The sequence below is a fragment of the Dicentrarchus labrax genome, unplaced genomic scaffold (genome assembly GCF_905237075.1).
Source record: "Dicentrarchus labrax unplaced genomic scaffold, dlabrax2021, whole genome shotgun sequence".
Taxonomy (NCBI): Eukaryota; Metazoa; Chordata; class Actinopteri; family Moronidae; genus Dicentrarchus; species Dicentrarchus labrax.
The window spans coordinates 26,841,438-26,859,700 of record NW_026136711.1 but is presented as its reverse complement, the minus strand read 5'-3'; the positions used below and the strand labels follow the sequence as shown (position 1 = coordinate 26,859,700).

At 39.7% G+C, this 18,263-nt stretch overlaps 1 protein-coding gene across 3 annotated transcripts in view; it reads right to left on the bottom strand.

The window, feature by feature from the left end:
• Positions 1-1,131: 1,131 nt before the first annotated feature.
• Positions 1,132-18,263, bottom strand: part of asic1b (acid-sensing (proton-gated) ion channel 1b) — a 142,690-nt gene continuing 125,558 nt past the window's right edge. For all 3 annotated transcript variants that reach the window (XM_051415500.1, XM_051415498.1, XM_051415499.1), the window contains 8 exons: positions 17,429-17,556; positions 10,605-10,755; positions 9,570-9,626; positions 8,825-8,978; positions 5,745-5,836; positions 5,328-5,407; positions 4,507-4,608; positions 1,132-3,718 (listed from right to left, as the gene is read on the bottom strand). In XM_051415500.1, coding sequence (XP_051271460.1) covers positions 3,623-3,718; positions 4,507-4,608; positions 5,328-5,407; positions 5,745-5,836; positions 8,825-8,978; positions 9,570-9,626; positions 10,605-10,755; positions 17,429-17,556 — 860 coding nt within the window. In that variant the 3' untranslated portion in view covers positions 1,132-3,622. The remainder of the gene's footprint in view (positions 3,719-4,506; positions 4,609-5,327; positions 5,408-5,744; positions 5,837-8,824; positions 8,979-9,569; positions 9,627-10,604; positions 10,756-17,428; positions 17,557-18,263) is intronic.

Genomic DNA, 18,263 nt, shown 5'->3' with positions numbered 1-18,263 from the left:
GAAGCACAAATACTTCAAACAGTATGGCGCTTGAGTAAATGTACTATTATTTACCAAATGGTTTATTTTTCTCAAGACTTTTTTAAACCTATTTGACACTGATTGTTAATTATGTGTTTGTAGCTTTGAATGCACATTATTTAATCTATCTATCTATCTATCTATCTATCTATCTATCTATCTATCTATCTATCTATCTATCTATCTATCTATCTATCTATCTATCTATCTATCTATCTATCTATCTATCTATCTATCTATCTAATATCTAACTACTGGGTCAAATAATGCCTTTGGTACTGGGCGAAGTTAACCTAGTGTTGCGTCAGTGCTATTGACCCAGTGATTTTTTAGTATGTGTACGTTCCCCTAGTTACTGGAAATGACAAAACACCGTTCACCACATTAAGAAATTGTGAAACAAGTGTAAGCTCCTCATTGGTGCAGATGATGACATGTGATAATAGGATTAGGAGGAAATTACCTCTGATATAAAAAGATTATGAGTGTGAGTGCATGTTCGGTGACAGCAGAAGGCATGATTAAACAGACAGATGTGGGTGAAAACATGCACACAAGTCTCATTAAAATATAACAACAAATATTAGCAGATCCCAGCGTGAAAACAGCCCCCTCTAAATCACATCCAGCTGCCTGTGGTGATTAGCTGAGGGTGTTAGAGCCATTTAAGAAGGGCAGGCATTTTGGGAGAGGCTCCGTTACAGGAGTGTGTGTCAACCAACAAGGTGACAGCAAGGAGGGAGCAGTCAACTCTGATCTTTTTATTGTAGAGCTGAATGAGGGCACATAATGATTTAACCTCATCCAGGAAGGAAAGATGTCCTTCTAGATCTGCTAGCAAAACGTAAAAGTGATCATCCACAAGATTGCAGGAATTCCTTACTAATCCAGATTTTTTGGAAAGATTTCCAGGTTGTCTGAGCTCCCGCTGGTATTGCCACCTCCCACACACCCCCACCTGCTTTGCCCTGGAGCCTTATCAGGATTCAGGAAGCATCTTCTGCAGGATTTATGTCTGTGGCAGGCAGCTCTCCTGTATTCTGACCCTCCCCTGCAATCTTCTGACTCGGAGACTGTCGCTCAGACAAAGACACAAATGCGAGCAGGAAATGAACAGCATCATCTTTTATTTCTTGATTAATTTGTCTTCTTGGCAGGTACAACAGAAACTAGTAAAACCATCAGGGGGCAAAATCATGTTTCAGACATTCAAAACAGGAAAACTCTTGATCAGATGTTGGAGCCGGTTCCCAGGAGTTTTAACACTTGTATATTAATGTCTGGTTACCAGCTGAGGTTTCTCCTTTGAATAATAAAAAATGAATGCACGCTCACATTTGATAAACAATGTTGATGTTTGGTTTGCCACTAAAAGAAATCATGAAAAAATGATAAGGCAAAAGTAAACCTCTCGTCCTAGAATAACCCTTAATGTAGCAGTGGACTGATGTGCAGCCGACCGAGCAACAAACATGATTTCAAACCAGACCATGTTTAAACTGGGCTCTAATATTCACAGCCATGCTTCACCAAGCCGCTTTTCTAATATAAGTGTGGCGGTTGGCAGCACCAGATGTACAGTAGAATACGAGAGGAGCCGTCCATAATGTGCGGCTGCTGGCTGATTGACAATCTTGATAAAACTTGTATTAGCTGTGCAGGATATTTCTCATCCATCCTTTTGTCATACAGCAGCTGAAACTGTAATTACATTTCAAAAGTGTGTAGCTCCAAAACACCAATTTTTTGGCTTGCAGCTGTTAAAACTGTAGCACAAATGAATGGCTGAAGTAGATAAGTAATATCTATTTTAATACCAGACTCGTGCCCCCAAACCTTTCGCTTAATGTTGATTAATTTCCAAGAAAATGTTGTATGAAGCAAAACTCAAGATAACACGTTGATTAGGGAAAATAGAGATAGAAAAACGCCCTAGATGCAAATGCGTAATCAGATTTTCTGAGAGCTACTCGTGATTAAAACATAAACATTTGCACAGTATCTGGAGTTGAAAAATACATTGCTTTGCCTCTGTTTACCTATTCAACCAAACAGACAAATAAAGGCTTCAGAGAGGAAATTCACCGATAAGAATAAAACCTCAGAAGAATAACAATTTCCAAAATGATATTTACATTTTATTTATGTTCTGATAACTAAATAGATCAGCCTATTACCTGGAAGATGGAGACAGGATTATCAGGCAATATCGAGTATGTTTTATATGAAAAGAAAAGAAAACAACAAAAAACAGTCGGATCAACACGATATTAATAATATGACAATATATCAAGAAGAATAGTACGTTGTCTTTTACATCACCTCTACATACTGGCGGTATTGTGCTTTGATAAGACTTTTGCAACTAGAACACAGATACAGAAAAAATTTAACAGCCCCACAAAACTCCAAGGATTTCAGCAATCAACTCTGCTAGAAAAAATTTCACCTCGCCTCATCCCACAGTCGAGATAAGAGTAAAGTTGAACGAAGACTCCTCAACCCATCGGGCACATGTGAAAATGATAACAAAAAAAAAAGGAAAGAAAGAAACGAACGGGTGAGAAATTAAATTAGGTGCAGCTCATCCATTTGCACAATCAAACACATGCTGTACTGGCTTGGGTACTAATGTTGGCACCCATGAACACATGTGAGCCCACACACGCACACACACGCGCACACACTGCATAGCTACACACATTAACAGAAATATATGGGATGTATCATCTTCCTTTTCCTGTATATCACTGAGGCAAACTTGGTAATTATAATATTTATACATATATATATTTAAAAAAAAAAAAAAATCTAAATTATAAATGAAATGAAAAAAAAACATGCACTGGACGAATACAAGCATGCATTTACATGATGAGACCTGAAATCATCACCAGTACATTTCAAATGGTAGATGATGCACCTCTACCACTACCACTGCCACCGCGACCCCCGCCCCCCACTCGAATAAACCTCCCGGCACTCCCGGCTACACTCATTGTGAACATAGATACATTCTCATGACGACACAGAGTCCAACTGTTATGGAGCACTGCAACAGTTACAGATGTTGCTACATGTACAGTGGAGTAAGCAGTATGAATATTTGTCCCACTAGCAGGCCGGTGTTGTGTGAAACCATTGTGTGTTGCTGTGTTATATAAAGGCATGGGGGCTCTTTTTTTCTGATCTGCTGTCTATGGTGAGATAACTGTACATTTTCCTTTGTTTATTTTTACTTTTTTTTGTCTTTTGAAAGAGAGGTCCGTGTTGGCAAGGTTTCTCCATGAGCATCCTTTGCGGCAGTATTCCAGAGGAAAAACACAGAGATAGAAGAGCTTAGAGTGCTGCATGAAATGTTCTCTGGAAAATTATCAGATATTTTAATATTTGGGATATCCTCTCCATTTTGCCGCAGGTGAAAGAACTTTCACCTGAGGCGTTTGTCGTGTTTGATTGGTCTGCTTTTACTCCGTTTCTATGTAAAAAGTGCCTCTGTTATATTCGTATCAGTTCCTCACACTCCCCGCGTTGGATAGTTCTTGTTGTATGGTTGGCTTTGGTTGCATAACACGCACTTTGATGCTCCACCCGGGTCTGCTCAGCAAGTGAAGTCTTCAAAGTTGGCCTGGCCCGGGTGATGAGGTAGCATGTTGCCAGGATATGTTGATGGTGTACGCAGGTTCTCGCAAGGAGCCTGAGAAAGAAATGAGGAGACAGAGAGAGAGAGAAATCAAAGAGGCAAGTGAGATAAAGTAGCGAGGAGGATAAAGACAGGAGAGAAATAATCAGGAGGAGAGGAAGTATTCAGATAAAAGGAGAGCAAACGCGCAGAGAGTCATCAAACCCAGAATAAAACAGAAAATAAAATGCATTTGAGAATACCTAAAGTCATAAACATGCTCTCAGAAAAACATGGCACGAGCATCAAGCTGGGCCAGGAGGTGAGAAGAAATAGTTTCCTAAGAAATACTAAAAAATGATGAAAATAATGAAGGTGGCTGGAAAGACTACCAAATAAGTCAGCAGAGCAGATCAGAGGAGGAGCACATCTTTACCCTTTTTCTCCGCCTTGGCGCAGACTTACAATTACAGTGCACTGGCTTCATTTACACTTGGAAATAAGTAAGCTGTCACACCTTCCAAAGCTCTAATTCCGGCCTGTCCCTGCTGGTCCTGTCCCCTAGCTTTGATTAAATTCAAGCCACTTTCCGCTCTCCTACTTCTCTCTCTCTCTCTCTCTCAATTTTCTCTCCCTCTCATCCCAATCACTTTTTTTCGCTCCCTTTTCTAGCTCTCAAGTCTTTCCCTCTCTAGCTTCCTCCGTCTTTATCTCTTCACTCTCTTGTTGACTCTTCCCCACCACCACCGTTTGGTCCTCCTTCACTCTGGCTGCGGTTGAGACAGTGAAGACAAAGAAGAGAGTGCTCCTGTCAAAGCAATGCAGTCTGACACAATGAAAGTACTTAGCAGCAGACTACTGACATGGCGTTTCACATCATCCAGGCTCAGCACAGCTCCCCGGTCATTGTTGTTGCGGCCTTTGTGTTTCTTCTTCACGCATCGGCACAGCTTGTACTTGATCACCTGCAAATAGGCGAGGACACCCATTACTGACCTTTTGGGATCAAAACACAATATTCAGAAAAAAAAAACTCCCTGCTTTTTTTTTTTTTTTTTCTTTACATAGTTCAAACCCACATGCTTTGAGTTTGAAGGATCAGGGAAACTGAAATTCAATTTCGATTTATTTTATGCATCTATAAATATGTTTACACATCGATCCTGTACATGAGCAGGTGCTCTGTTTCCCACACTCGTGCACACACACACACACACACACACACACACACACACACACACACACACACACCTAAAGTCAAGGACTGAGAGACACACACAAAAAGTCTCTCTGCATTGATGGTAGTAGGGAAGGCGTAGAGGAAGCAAGGAACACAGAGTTACTCTAATGAGAACGGACAGAGACATCCTGACTTATCTAAAATATAATACATCCAAAATGTTAATGTATTCAGTGTTGCTGCTGCCGCGATGTGTGTGTGTGTGTGTGTGTGTGTGTGTGTGTTGCACAGAGATAGGCTGGAGGGTTGTGAGGGACAGAGCGTTCGTCATGCTCGTTGAAACACGTCCTTGTGCGAATTGTAACATTGTGTGAAAAACTCCATCAAGTAATTCAATATTACTGGAGCAGTACACTTTTTGCACGCACGTTTGCATAAATAATACATTGCACTAGATGTTTTATCTAAGTGAGAGGCTCCCGGTGATGATGGGAGATATTTTACCTCATATAGATAGTCAAAGAGTTCAAGAATAGTGAGAATGCTGGCTCCGATGAAGAGACCCATCTGACCTCCAATATCACCTGGAAAGTAAAGTAAGAAAGCCCAAATTGTACCTCAATACAAAACAGAGAGGGGTGCATTCACATAAAACAGAGAACAGCTTTGAAACATACTTTTTTTTTTATCTCTCTTAATGTCATAGAGGTGAGATAACAGAAAACACAGATGTTTGCAAAAAAATGTAGTTGAAAAGCCAAAATAGATTAAAGAGACAGTTTTGTGTCTTCTGGGACCTGAACACCTATTATAAAAATGCAAGCACTTGTGTTACTGTCACTTTGGATAAAAAGCACCTGTCATATTGCATATTGCATATTATGTGTTCCCAAGAAAAGCACTTGACAGCCATTTCCTTACCCAGAAGGCCTGCCAATTCGTAGGCTTTCTTTTGTTCAATGGTTTCGTAGTTCAGCGCTTCAAAGTAGATATCCAGAACCAGAATGTTATCACTGTAAACAGAGAGAGAGAAGCACGTTGTCTTAAGTCACATATTCAAATGTGTCATTTTCTATTTTATAAATTTTTTATCAGTGTCCTCAGGCAGGGAAAATGACTGGTGAGTCTGCCACTTCCTGCAGATAACAGGGCAGATGCATCAAGTTGAGCAAATAACCTGCCGACTCACTTCCCCCCTAGGTGGGTCTGGTCATTGAGGAAAACAAGGGAAATGATGACAGCTGTTTGATTTCCTACTGTGCTAATGTCTAAAATTCTTGACCTCAGCAGAAAGCAAAAGAATGGGGATTAGTTTAAAGGCCCAGGGCACGGCAGACTATTATTTTGATTCCTGAATATCCTCTCTGTGGGACGAATCAGACTTCACGCCCCACTGGAGTTGAGATCAAAACCATAAGTTGGCTTTGTAGTTTCTTTTTTTTTTGTACTTGGTGCACTGTTTTATTACTTAAATTTCAGTCAGACAAGTGATAATCTGTCAGTCTTAAAAGGAACTCTGGTAAAGGCGACGGCTGAGTTGAAACGACTAAATGCAAATTACAGCTGATAATGCAGAGACGGAGATGTACTAATACAACAGCTGCTCGTTTCATGCTAAGTGTGGGAGATATACTTCCAGCTCCTGCAGTTTGACTGCACTAACTTTATTAAAAGCACATAAAACATAAATTGTAAACACGATGAAAAACAATCATTATACAACTTAACTCCCTGCCTGGTAATTTCGGTTAGCGGCTTTATTATCAGACATACACCCACAGCCGTGTCAGACGAGCTCAAGCACCCTTTCACAGACCTTTTTCCAGAGCAGACATTTTGACTTATTACTGCAGGAAAAGCACAGGTGGAACCACATAAATTAACAATGGCTTTGTTTAATTAAGTGCAGCAGGAAGCCATTCCAGTGAGCCAGCAGGTAGAATACCAGGACCCTGGATTTGGCTCAGCTAAATGGAATGCAGCCTTCATTAATTCTAATTACATCTGTTGCATCTGCATTAAATGTTATAAATGTGTTGGTTTGAATGAATGTAAAACTGGATTTTCTTTAACACTATCAATGATATAAAAGTGGATACAATAATAAGGTTAAGAACTATTTTTGTTCATCTGTTTCTTTTTAAAGTGTTTATCTAGTTTTAGCTGATTATTAAACCATTCATCCATATTCTTTAGGCTGTTTATCAAGTGGCAACCTACGTGGCTGGCAAATGAAGCCAACACCAAAGTAACAAAAAGTGCACTTCCTCGAATGTCATGGAGACAATATACTGTATCAAGAGATCTCTTGCTTCAATAACTACAGCATTTTAACCATTTCTTCATTATGTTTAGCTCAATGTTTGAACTGTACTGTTACTTTAGCTAAATATTTATTTTTGTTTCGCTATATATTTCAGCTATCCATCTTATACTTTTAAACTAAACATTTAGACTTCTCTGCTTGCATTCACACATAGTATTTAGGTAAGGATATATTTTAAATCAAATTGCAGTTTCTAATTTTTTAATGAGTTTAGCTTCTCTATAATCTTTCCATGTACCCCCTAGCAGCTAGAGAAGTAGTTATCCTCATGGGGTACTAGTACCCCTGGTTGCAAATCACTGATAGTTGTTTTTTTATCTTATTACTGACATTCCTGGATGTTTGCTACTGATTTGTAGGCCCACCTGCGCGAGGTGTCAGCCTGCAGCTTGAATTATGCTTCCTTGCTGTCAAGCGTTCTCATTGCTTGGTGAGTAACTTGGAATACATCTGATCCGAGCTGCTGTCAAACACCCGATGAAGCTGTGTGTCTTCCTGTGTGTTTGTGGTTTCCACTTGAAAGACAGTCCACTGTCACAGACTTCAGTCTCACACCAGTAAACGCCATGCAGCTCAGATACCAGAACACTCCCAGCTAATGTTCATCAGACTGACATTGCTTGAAAATATGGCCAGTCAAAAAAAAAAGAACTGGATGGGCTCATATCTATCCACAGGGAATTAAAAAAGCATTTCTGAAGGGAGAAGTGAAAGGTTTTTGCAGCACTCTGACTACATATGGTATAATTATCTTGTCCTCAACAGTGCCGCCAGGAATGATAGATAAAAGATTCAACTATTATTGCACCCTCTCCTCATTTCCTTGAACTACTTTTGATCTTTTCAGTAGTTTTGGCAAAGAAACGCGTAATATTGGCTGTTTAATCAAGTTAAGCTCGGACTTGAAGCTCCTCTTTCAATTTACTCTCCTCAGGTGAACTGGTTACAGCAGTTATTGTGCATCAACTCTTACATTTGGTTATATGAAAAAGGTGTAGGGAATCTAACTTGGTGGTATTTTTTTCTTATTCCCACTGTTAACACGTTAACTAACACAGATGACACAACCTTGTATCGAGATATTTCTTCTGCAGCTTTAATGGTTTTTTTGGTAAGTGGTCTGAAGTTTTTCACAACTAGCTACACTTGAGACTTGTCAGCTCTGTATGGCAGTACAGTGAAGCATTAGCCCATAATACAATGGAGCCACAACGTGTTTGAAGTGCAACCTTTTTTTTTCTCAGGCCTGGAGAAATCTGCTTTTTCTAATAATTTCTCTGGAAGAAACTAATTATTCCCCTTCCCTGGGAGTTGTTGAAACATGTAGAAAATCACAACCAAGAGCAGAAGTTAAAAGAAACTGAACGTTGGCCGGTGGAATATGGCTGAAATCAAGACCTCAATGTCTGATATTGATTTGGGCAAATCACAATATGGCAAATGTATGAAAAAGCAAACAAAATCAGTACTACTTAAATGCACTTAAATAACAGACGGATGACATTAACAAGTATAATTTTCTGCTTTATGTGTAGGAGGTTAGCAGCTAGCAGCAGAACCAGGCTTACACTGAACAGCACCAAGGTGATAATGTGTAAAACTGAACAAACAGCGAAGCAGTGCTCAAAAATCCATGCTCACCCTTGCATAAATAAGACATGAGAATGTGACTTACGCTATGTACTGCTCTGTTTTGTTGAATTTCTTGGCAAGGTACTTGGCTGATGCTTTGCTGGGTATCTTGACAAAGGACATCTCTTTACCATAGCGCGTCATGTTGCACGGCGTCTCGCACACACAGTAGTCATTGTCTCTCTCGACAAGAAAGTCTAAAAAGTAAAGTCGACAGAAAGAGAGGGGGGGGGGATAGAGAGATCGAAAGAGAGAAGACACAGGGACAGAAAGATGTAATGTCACCCCGGGATGACAAACAAAATGCCAGCAGAGTGAAACGCGTCAAAGAAAATTTATGAAAAGAAGCCGTGAGGAGACACCCCAGAGACCCTTATAAGACACACAAAAGATATAAGACAGACGCCGACAGTGTCAGCGAGACAGCAGCAGCCAGAGGCCGACACGTGATGCTGTGTCATGAAAGAGCAAGAGATTGCAAGTCAATAAGAAAACAAGCAACAGACATGAAAGGCCTGAAAGGTATCAGTTGATGGAGAGACAGGGGAGTCTGAAAAGGAGAGCCTCAGCGCCTGGCCTGAGGTTTACTATTTGAGAATGGCTACCATCAGGCTGAAGGAACACTATTATCTGTTATCAGCTTGGATCAGGGGCTCTGAACAGTGGGATATACACATTGAACAATGTATACACACACAACAATGCACACACACACACACACACACACACACACACACACACACACACACACACACACACACACACAGCATGCTGGGTTATCTCCTTACCCAAGGCAGGATCTGCACACTCCTTGTACTGCTCCGGGGTGCAGTATGGGGCATCTCCTAAGGACAGTCAGAAGAAACACAATGTTCTCAGTCTGAACAAAAAAGAGGAGAGCACAAAGGATGACAAGATCTGGGCTTATAATTAATTTTGTCTCAGGCTGTCATTACTGTCCTTATCGCGACTGGATATTCTTTGCAAATCTGATCTCATCTCGTAATTGATTTCATTAACTTTTGTAACTTTCGCTGCCTCTCATCGTCACTTTCAGTCTCTGTCACCCGTCTCTCCAGCACCCTCTCAATCTTGCTCTGCCTGGCAGTCGAGCCACCCCTCTCCCTCTCTCGGGGGAAAAAAAAAGACATGTCCCAGATGTAGAGGAAATGATTTCCCAGCTGCAATTATTCACTGCATTTTGGTTCATACTCTTTAAAAAAAAATCACTCTAATGACAGGGAGATAGGAGAGATGAATAGCAGCAGAGAACAATTCGCAGGGCAGAGGATTTTAACTGGGGAGTTCTCTGTAGACTCACATTAATCAACTGCACAATCACTATAAGATAGCAGCTAATCCTGATTATCACATAGACAGATTGTCTGGCTCTTAATATGCAAACACAGAGCTGAAAGTGACCCTGATTGAGAGAGAGCCATTAACAATTATTGGATAGGTGAGTGCGGGTTAACGGAGGCCAAATCCAAATGTTTCCTCTGTGCCAAACTCCTTTTCAATTTGCCGTCTGAGATGCCACACAGTGATTAAATGCAGGAGGTAGACAGCAAATGCCAGCTGTAATCACTGCACAAACACAAAGTGAAAATAGTTGAGTTTTCCGATTCACTGGTCTGTGAAAGTATCTGATTTTCTGCAGTCGCTCGCAAAAAGCAGTTTGTTCCTCCAGGATCGTTTTTGTCACCATGATTTCAAATGAAAGCACTTCCAACCACGACAACAGACACTATAACATCTACATCTTTATAAGTAAATGTAGATATACGGTATTTGTATCAATGAGGTGCCCTTCTGTTTCCTACCAGGCATGTGAACCATCCTACAATTGCAGTTCTCCACCAGGTATCGTGTCTCACAGTCAATTCGGCAGGCTGTGATGCTGTAAGTGCTAAAGAAGTCTGAGTCCATCGGCGTGGCCTTGCAGTCCCCCCATGGCGGAGGCAGGTATGTCAGCTGGGAGGGAGAGAGAAGCAACAGTGCAGAACCACTTTAGCATTAGAGCGTACTGTCGACATCCCCTCCTGTGCCGTGTTAATGCTTCATTTGACCTTGTACTTTCTGTCAATATAGCGATAAACTTGTTAGTCTCTCTATATGAAAAGCCACTGCACATTTATTGAATTTGGCACAGAAAATGAATCTCGTTTCCTTCTCTGTGATGAATACATGTGCATAATGGTCCTTACTGTGGGAGCTTCTCTCCTACGCTTCTCCTATTCCTATTCTCCCTCTGCGCTTTCATTGTACTGCCCACTCTTCATGCAGGAGCTGAATAGTATCAGCTGTGTAGTTCAGCTGTGATGTTGTAAGTTTCACTATAAACAGCTTTGCTGCAGGACAAAGTGTGGTACCATGTTCCTTCTGTTTATGTCCATATGTCCTTACACAAATGTACATTTTCTAAATATCCACTGTATGTAGACATATAGACATCTCCGTCCAACACAGCGAGACTCAGCAAAAGAGCTTACTTTTTGATTAACTAATTTCTTTATCCTTTTTTTTATTTGTTTCTAGTATATTTTAAATAGAATAATTGACGGTACCAGGGACAAAGCGAACTAAGACTTTCATTGCATTGATAACTTGTTTATTTTTGCATATGACAATAAAGCTTTTAAATCATTTGAACTCTTGAATGGCAAACTAAGTCATTTTCATAAATAAATCATGTGTATATAGAATTCCAGATAATGTTGAAAATGCCCATCACAATTGATATATTCATATCTGAGAAGCTGATACCAAAGTTGCTCAACTAATTGATCAATTCACCATTTTTTTCAGCTTTTGATAAATAAAACAAAAAAAAATCTTGAAGCTTGTGCATACTTTTTTTGTCTAGTTTTTACAAATTTAAGCACATATAATAACATGGTATAAAGCATTTGAGGCCTATTTAGGCAGCATATATACAGAGAACGAATAAATCATCAACAAAAAAATTATAAAAGTCTAGGACAGAAAACCAGAACATTCCAAATACTCAGGAAAAATAAATAAATACATATAAAGATGAGATAATCATAAGCACATTTGCTTGACCACGGAGATCACAACTCTAGGTTCCACTATTCCCTTGGCCTCCTTAGCCTTAGAGAATCACAATGAGAGGCAAAAGGGATAAAAATAGAAACACTAAAAAGAAAACAACTGAATGAAGAATTAATGCAACAACTGGGATGTATGCAGTGCGACAGATGTGAATATATCTCCTATGAAACAAGCCCCAACAAATCTTGTTTATACTCGAGGTTGTATCATACTGAACTCCCTCCAGCAGAATGTATTTTCACATATTTGCATATCATATTAAAATATTAGCCATATTAATTTACATTTCATCTGCCTTAAAAAATAAGGGCAAAATGTGATGCATTAAATGAAGTAGCAAGCTATAAAACAGCCCCTGTGTGTCTCCGTCTCATCAGTTCAAACAGTGCATCACTGAGTGCTCACACAGCAATAAATTAAAGGCCACTGTTATGATTTAGGGACCTGCCTTTTACAATTTGTACTGGAGAGCAGGAGGCAGCCACGTGTGTCATGCACTGGATTTGGTTACTAATAACCCAAGGCGATGTTCAACATGAACACACACGTGCATACAAGTACAGCACAGTGAAGACAACCAGATAGCTCTGACTAAAATCTTATCCAGAAACTAGAATGATTCCTCTGCTTATTTTCACATCAAGGACGTTTGACAAAGTCAAACAGAACATAAAAACCATTAGAGCTGGGTAAAATGTCAATCAATCTTAGGTGGTTGTGTATTTATTCTCCTCATCATAAGGACTAGACCCACTGTCAGAGCCATAAGAATGGCTAATGGCTCACAGTACGGCTCTTTCGATTTCTCTGCATTTTCAAAAGCTCCACTCAGCCATCCTAAACCACCTTGAGGCAGCATTACTTCCGATTGGTTAAACCTAAAGTGTAGACAAAGGTGAATCTGGCGTAAGAGATTTCATAAGAGTTTAGTGGTGCTGATAGATGTTTAACAACCATGAAGAAGAATAGAAATCATGTTAAGACTCTGACCTCAATTCCCTGCTCATTAACTGAGTGAGAGAGAGAGTAAACAAAAAGGGTAAGGGGTAGAAAAAAGAAAGGCGAGAGTCAGCAAGACTCGGTGGACAGCAAAAGAGGAGGATGGAGGCAAAGTGGGTGAAGAAACACTGTGAGGTTTTTGTTATTCATGTTGAGTAGAGGGATATTGCAGATTTTCCTTTTGTGGGATCACAGTGATTGACAGTTTGTCCAACTGAAAAGACCCCAACAGTTTTACACTACAGGACTGCTGAAGCAGGGAGTTGAATCACTGTGAGCAAACTGCATTAGATTAATGAAGACTGAGCCTGCCAGCCAATGAAATAAATAAATAAATACATAGAGAGAGAAAGAGAGAGCAAGAGAGAGGAATCATATTAAAAAGAGAGGAACTGTATTAGAGGAATTGTAATGACTGTTGGAGAGGAAAAAAGTAAGAGAGCTAGTGAGAAATAGAGAAAAACAAAGAGGGACAGTTTCCTGCAGACGCGACATTGGCAGCATGCAAAATCCTGCTGCAGCCCACCGACACTGGAACACACTCACTGGTAGGGTGGACGTGGAAGGACTGAGATCACTCCCGAATCCATCCCTTTCTCTCCTCCATTCATTATGCATGGTTCTGTACCATATTAGGGCCCAGAGTTTATGATTTGTCAGGCTGTACGCTCACCATCACACCCACAGAATAATTCACACTGGAATAACTTACACACACTTTGTTTCACCGAGCTTCCAGAAGCCGATCTGGGGAAAATGTGTGTTGCTGTAATAATGTCAAGACCCCAAGTAGGTGACTGCACAAGGGCCTAAGATCTCCAAGGGACCTACAATTATGAACGGTGCCTTCAATTGCACTGTGGGATTGGTAAATATGAAGTAAATGTCAGCTTCCATCATTTCAAAGGAGAGTAAAAAGTATATGACTGTCACATTATTGATGGGTCTGTGGCAGACTTTTTGCCTTCTTTGTGAAACACAGGATTGATTCCCAGCCAAGATAATGTTTTTAACCGCCTTTGTGTGAAAGCAGAATAGCATTTGTCCTTCAAAACACAGCACACTGCTGATAGTGCAGTGTTTACCATGTGGGACGCCTCATTTCAACTCCCTAGGGTCCAACAGAAGCCTTGAACACGGCCAGTGACAAATATGTTACTTTCCTCAATCACTCAAGTGGCTCAATCACTGGGGCACATGCACGACTGTGAATACTCAGATTGAGGAAACATTTTGTTTAGTGGTGGAAGAAGCATTCAGATCATTTTCTAAACAACAACATCAAAATGTACACAAAGTATCAAAAGTAAAAGTAGTTGTTCTGCAGCGAAAATACAGATTATTGTATTTTACAGATAAGATTGTTAATACTGATGCAATGATGTGCAAGGAGCATTTCACTGTTGTAGCTGGTTGAGTTGGAGCAAGTTTTAAATACAAGACTAAACTACTTAATGGGGTATTTAGCTAGTTTAGTCCAGTGGTTCCCAAACCATGGGTTTTGACCCCTTCCAAAGGGTTTAGATAAATCTGAGGGGTTGTGAGATGAGGAAGGAGAGGAAAGGAAAAAAAAGTTTTTCATTATTGAACTTTTCTATAATCTTAGATTTTTGTGAAATATTAGATAATTTTACCCCTTTGGACCCAGAAACAGTTATCTAAATCAGTGGTTGGTTCTAAAACTTATTTTATTAATGTGCTCCTGTTGAAATATTTTCTTGACCAGCAAATAACATTTTTGATAGAAAAAAAAAGCCTTTTTAAAGAGGTACAATACAGCGCTGCAACATCAATGCTATCAAAAAAAGTAAATGTTTCATTTCAAATGTTTAGAATCCATCACTGAAGTCATGGCCATTTTTTGTCATCATGCAATAACACTAAGATGGGATTGTAGTTGCATTGAACTGTGTCTTTTTGATGAGTTGCACTTACTGAGAAACATCTTTGATCTTTGTCATCTTTGTTATTCTTGGTGTCAGGGAGGCAACCGCAGTGATCAAACTCTTTTACAGATGTTTTGCTGCAGCTGACAGTTTACGGTAGTTAATGATTACATTGAAAACAGGAATACTGAATGTAGTTTATTAAACTTACATTTACATTTGTTATTGAACTTATGATTATTTTAGGAATTAAGCATGACTAATAAAAAAAAAGAAAAGTCACATACCCTCTGCAGTACTCCAAAGTAACCCTATTGACTAAGTACTCCCATTTGAGAAACATTGATCTTAACGAAACCACCAGAGAAGTTTGGAGAGGAACTGCTAACAACTCATAGACATGTGTAACGTAACTAGGGGTACCATCTCCACTGTGGAGGTGGGCGTGGTTCACATTCAGCTGCAGGAGGGAGTGAGGTGTGGAGATCTCTTTCTTTTTAAATGCACTAGCATGCTGGACACACCAGCACATTTGCATTGGGTGCTGGGATTATTCTTTCTTGGACTGCGGAGAAGGGCTACAGAAGCCAAGCAAAGACACTTAGAAGCTGAGTATTTATGTTGAATGTGTGTGCAGCCAGAAAATGAAGAGCTTTTTGTTTGTGAAAGGTCTGTCGTGCTTGGTTGTGTGCTGGGGGAATGCACAGTGGCAGAGAGACTTGCGTGATCACAAGCATCTTTAACAGTGCATTGTGTTTTATAAGCTTATCATTTGTTCTTAAAAGTCTGAAAAGTAGTTACTAACTACAGCTCTCACACAAATGTAGTGGAGTAAAACATACAATATTTGCTTCTGAAATTTAGTGAGGCAGAATGAAAAAGTGGCATAAAATAGAAATACTCAAATAAAGTACAAGTGCCTCAAGGTTGTACAGTAATTGAGTAAATGTACCTAGTTTTTTCATTGTTATCAGTATTGCATTCTCCTAACCTGCCTTTACTGAATATCAGTTGGATTATCAGGTTAATGTTTGGAAATGTTTTCATTTCAGCCCATCTTGTTGTATGGACTACTTGTTATATGAAAACTGGGTCGGTGTCAGGGCCATGTTGCGGTCTATGTACAGTAAATACACTGTGTGTTCTCTCTTTGGCAACCATGCAGTCTGTGTGTGGAGCAGAGAGTTGGGTGATAGGTCTTAGTGGTTTCAGCAGTAGCCACTTCAGATTATAGGGGGTCATTAGATTTAATATTCATACAAAAATATCACTTAATGGAGCTTTAAATATGTTCAGAATGTCTCCCATTTGCCTTGACAATGTTAAACTCACAGAGAGGAGTTTCTGATAAGCTCACTGACTGAACAGCTTGTGCTCATTGTTTAAATTTCAGATGATTGAGATACTGACTGGCCTGTGAAATTTCAGTAAAGCTCTCAGTCTGCTGTGGAGTGATTGGGAGGGGGGGGTCAGACAAGGGCAGGGCCATCAGGAGTGCCTCAGAAAGATCCTCCAGATGGTTGTGGATCAAGGGGAGTGAACAGTGAGTGCTACTGGGATATAGGCCAGGGCTTGATCAACCATGGCAGGGTCACCCGGACCATGCAGGATGTCTGATGTTGAAAGCCCCAAAACACTCCCAATGATCCCAGTATATATCACTGATGCATTAGGCAGTGTATGAGTGGATGTATGCCAAGGTGTTTACAAGACAATTTTCAAGTGAAATTTAAAGTGTAAACAGATTTTGCCAAACAGATTGTGGGAGAGAAATTAAATTTGAAGCTGTCAGAGTGAAAACTGAATTTGACATTGAATTTTTTTAAGTAAGTTTTATAAAGCTTTCTAAATCAATAGAAAGGCTACATGGACTGAAGTAGACTATATTACAAAACAACAACAAAAATAAAACAGGAAAATCATTATTCGGACAAGCCACACTGACTTACACACATGCACTGTTTTAGGAAAATGTATGATTTTGTAAATACTAACAGTACTTAATACATACATATATACTGCCAGACAAAAGACAAAATACTTCAAAAATATCCAAATTATTCAGTTGTGAATATCACATCCTCTTGGCAGTTTTATATTGTCAAGACCTGATTGAAAGCCATAAGAAGGATTGTCATTGCTATGCCGATGACAAACAGCTTTATGTGCATATTTGATGATACATTTGAAAACTTGGCTGCCTCCATTAAGTCTCGTGTCAGAAGAGGTATAATTACTTTGAAATCACACCATGCTCCAGCATATATTTGAGGGCTATTGTGACCATGTGTACCTGCACTTTATGTCAGATCTTGCAACAAAACTAAAAGCTAGTGGTCCCCCAATCTAGACTTACAACATAAAGGAGACTGTGTATTTGTTGTCAGGGACCCAGAACTCTAAAACACCCTTCTTGTTGAAATTAATCCTCAGTGAAAACCATTTTAAACTTGGATTTCTGCACGTTGTGGTGTTGTTTTGAAAAAAGCCATATAAATAATACGTTATTATTCTTATTACTGAAACTGGAGTGGCTCATTTTATGTTTGCATCCTTGACAGTGCACAAGATTATTTGATTTACAGCTCTTCATCAAAAATCAGATTAAAAGGCCGAAATTAACTTACAGATTTTCCCTGTTAAAATGTGCTGAGATATATGTATTTCATGTCTTTCCCAAGACGTACCCGTTGTTCCTGACAGGAGACAAAGGTCTGAAACCCTGGCGCCACTCCAAAGCCCAGCTGGTCTATGAACGGCGGCTCGTCCTGGGTGTGGATCTGAACTTTGATCCCTGCTTCGAACGATGTCTCGTCTGTTGACAAGAAGAGGTTAGGACATTTACAACAGGGATGATGATTTATATTCACACATTGGCATGCATGATTTACCCAGCAGCAGTTGTTACTAATCAAATGGAGAACAGGCATTGCAGTAGTGGAATATGTTTCAGCCAGTAAGTGAAAAACAAGTCCGAAAAAATATAATTAAGTCGTAGTCTTATTTGAACAAGAAAGAACAATTACTTGGGGGTAATTGCTTATTCATTAGTTTTACCTATGGACCTCCAGGGATGACAAATACATGGTCTTTAAGGAGTTAACAATAGGTGGAATGAGGAATGAAAGGATAAAGAAGATGGACTTCCTAAGTAGGTGGTTGATGACAATATGTCCCCACAGGAGTCTTATTTACTGCAGAGGGAAATGAGAGTGAATGGATAAATTAATAAATAAATGATGATGAGGATAAAAGGAAAATCAATACAGCTGACAGCTTCCTTTGCTACAGCACTCTGCTGTATAGATTTTAAATGAAGCAGATGGCCTCTTTGATACTGAGATCAGGGGAACATCACAATGACATGGTGACTCAAACCTATAGTTGTGCAAACATATTTCTATCACATTTGCAGAGGCCTGGTACTGCTTATCATGGTGATGGCAGGCTGGATTCAAGAGATTTAGTTCCTTTGAGAGCTGGCTCGGGGATAAAGTACGATGTCTGTTTCCTGCCGCCTTT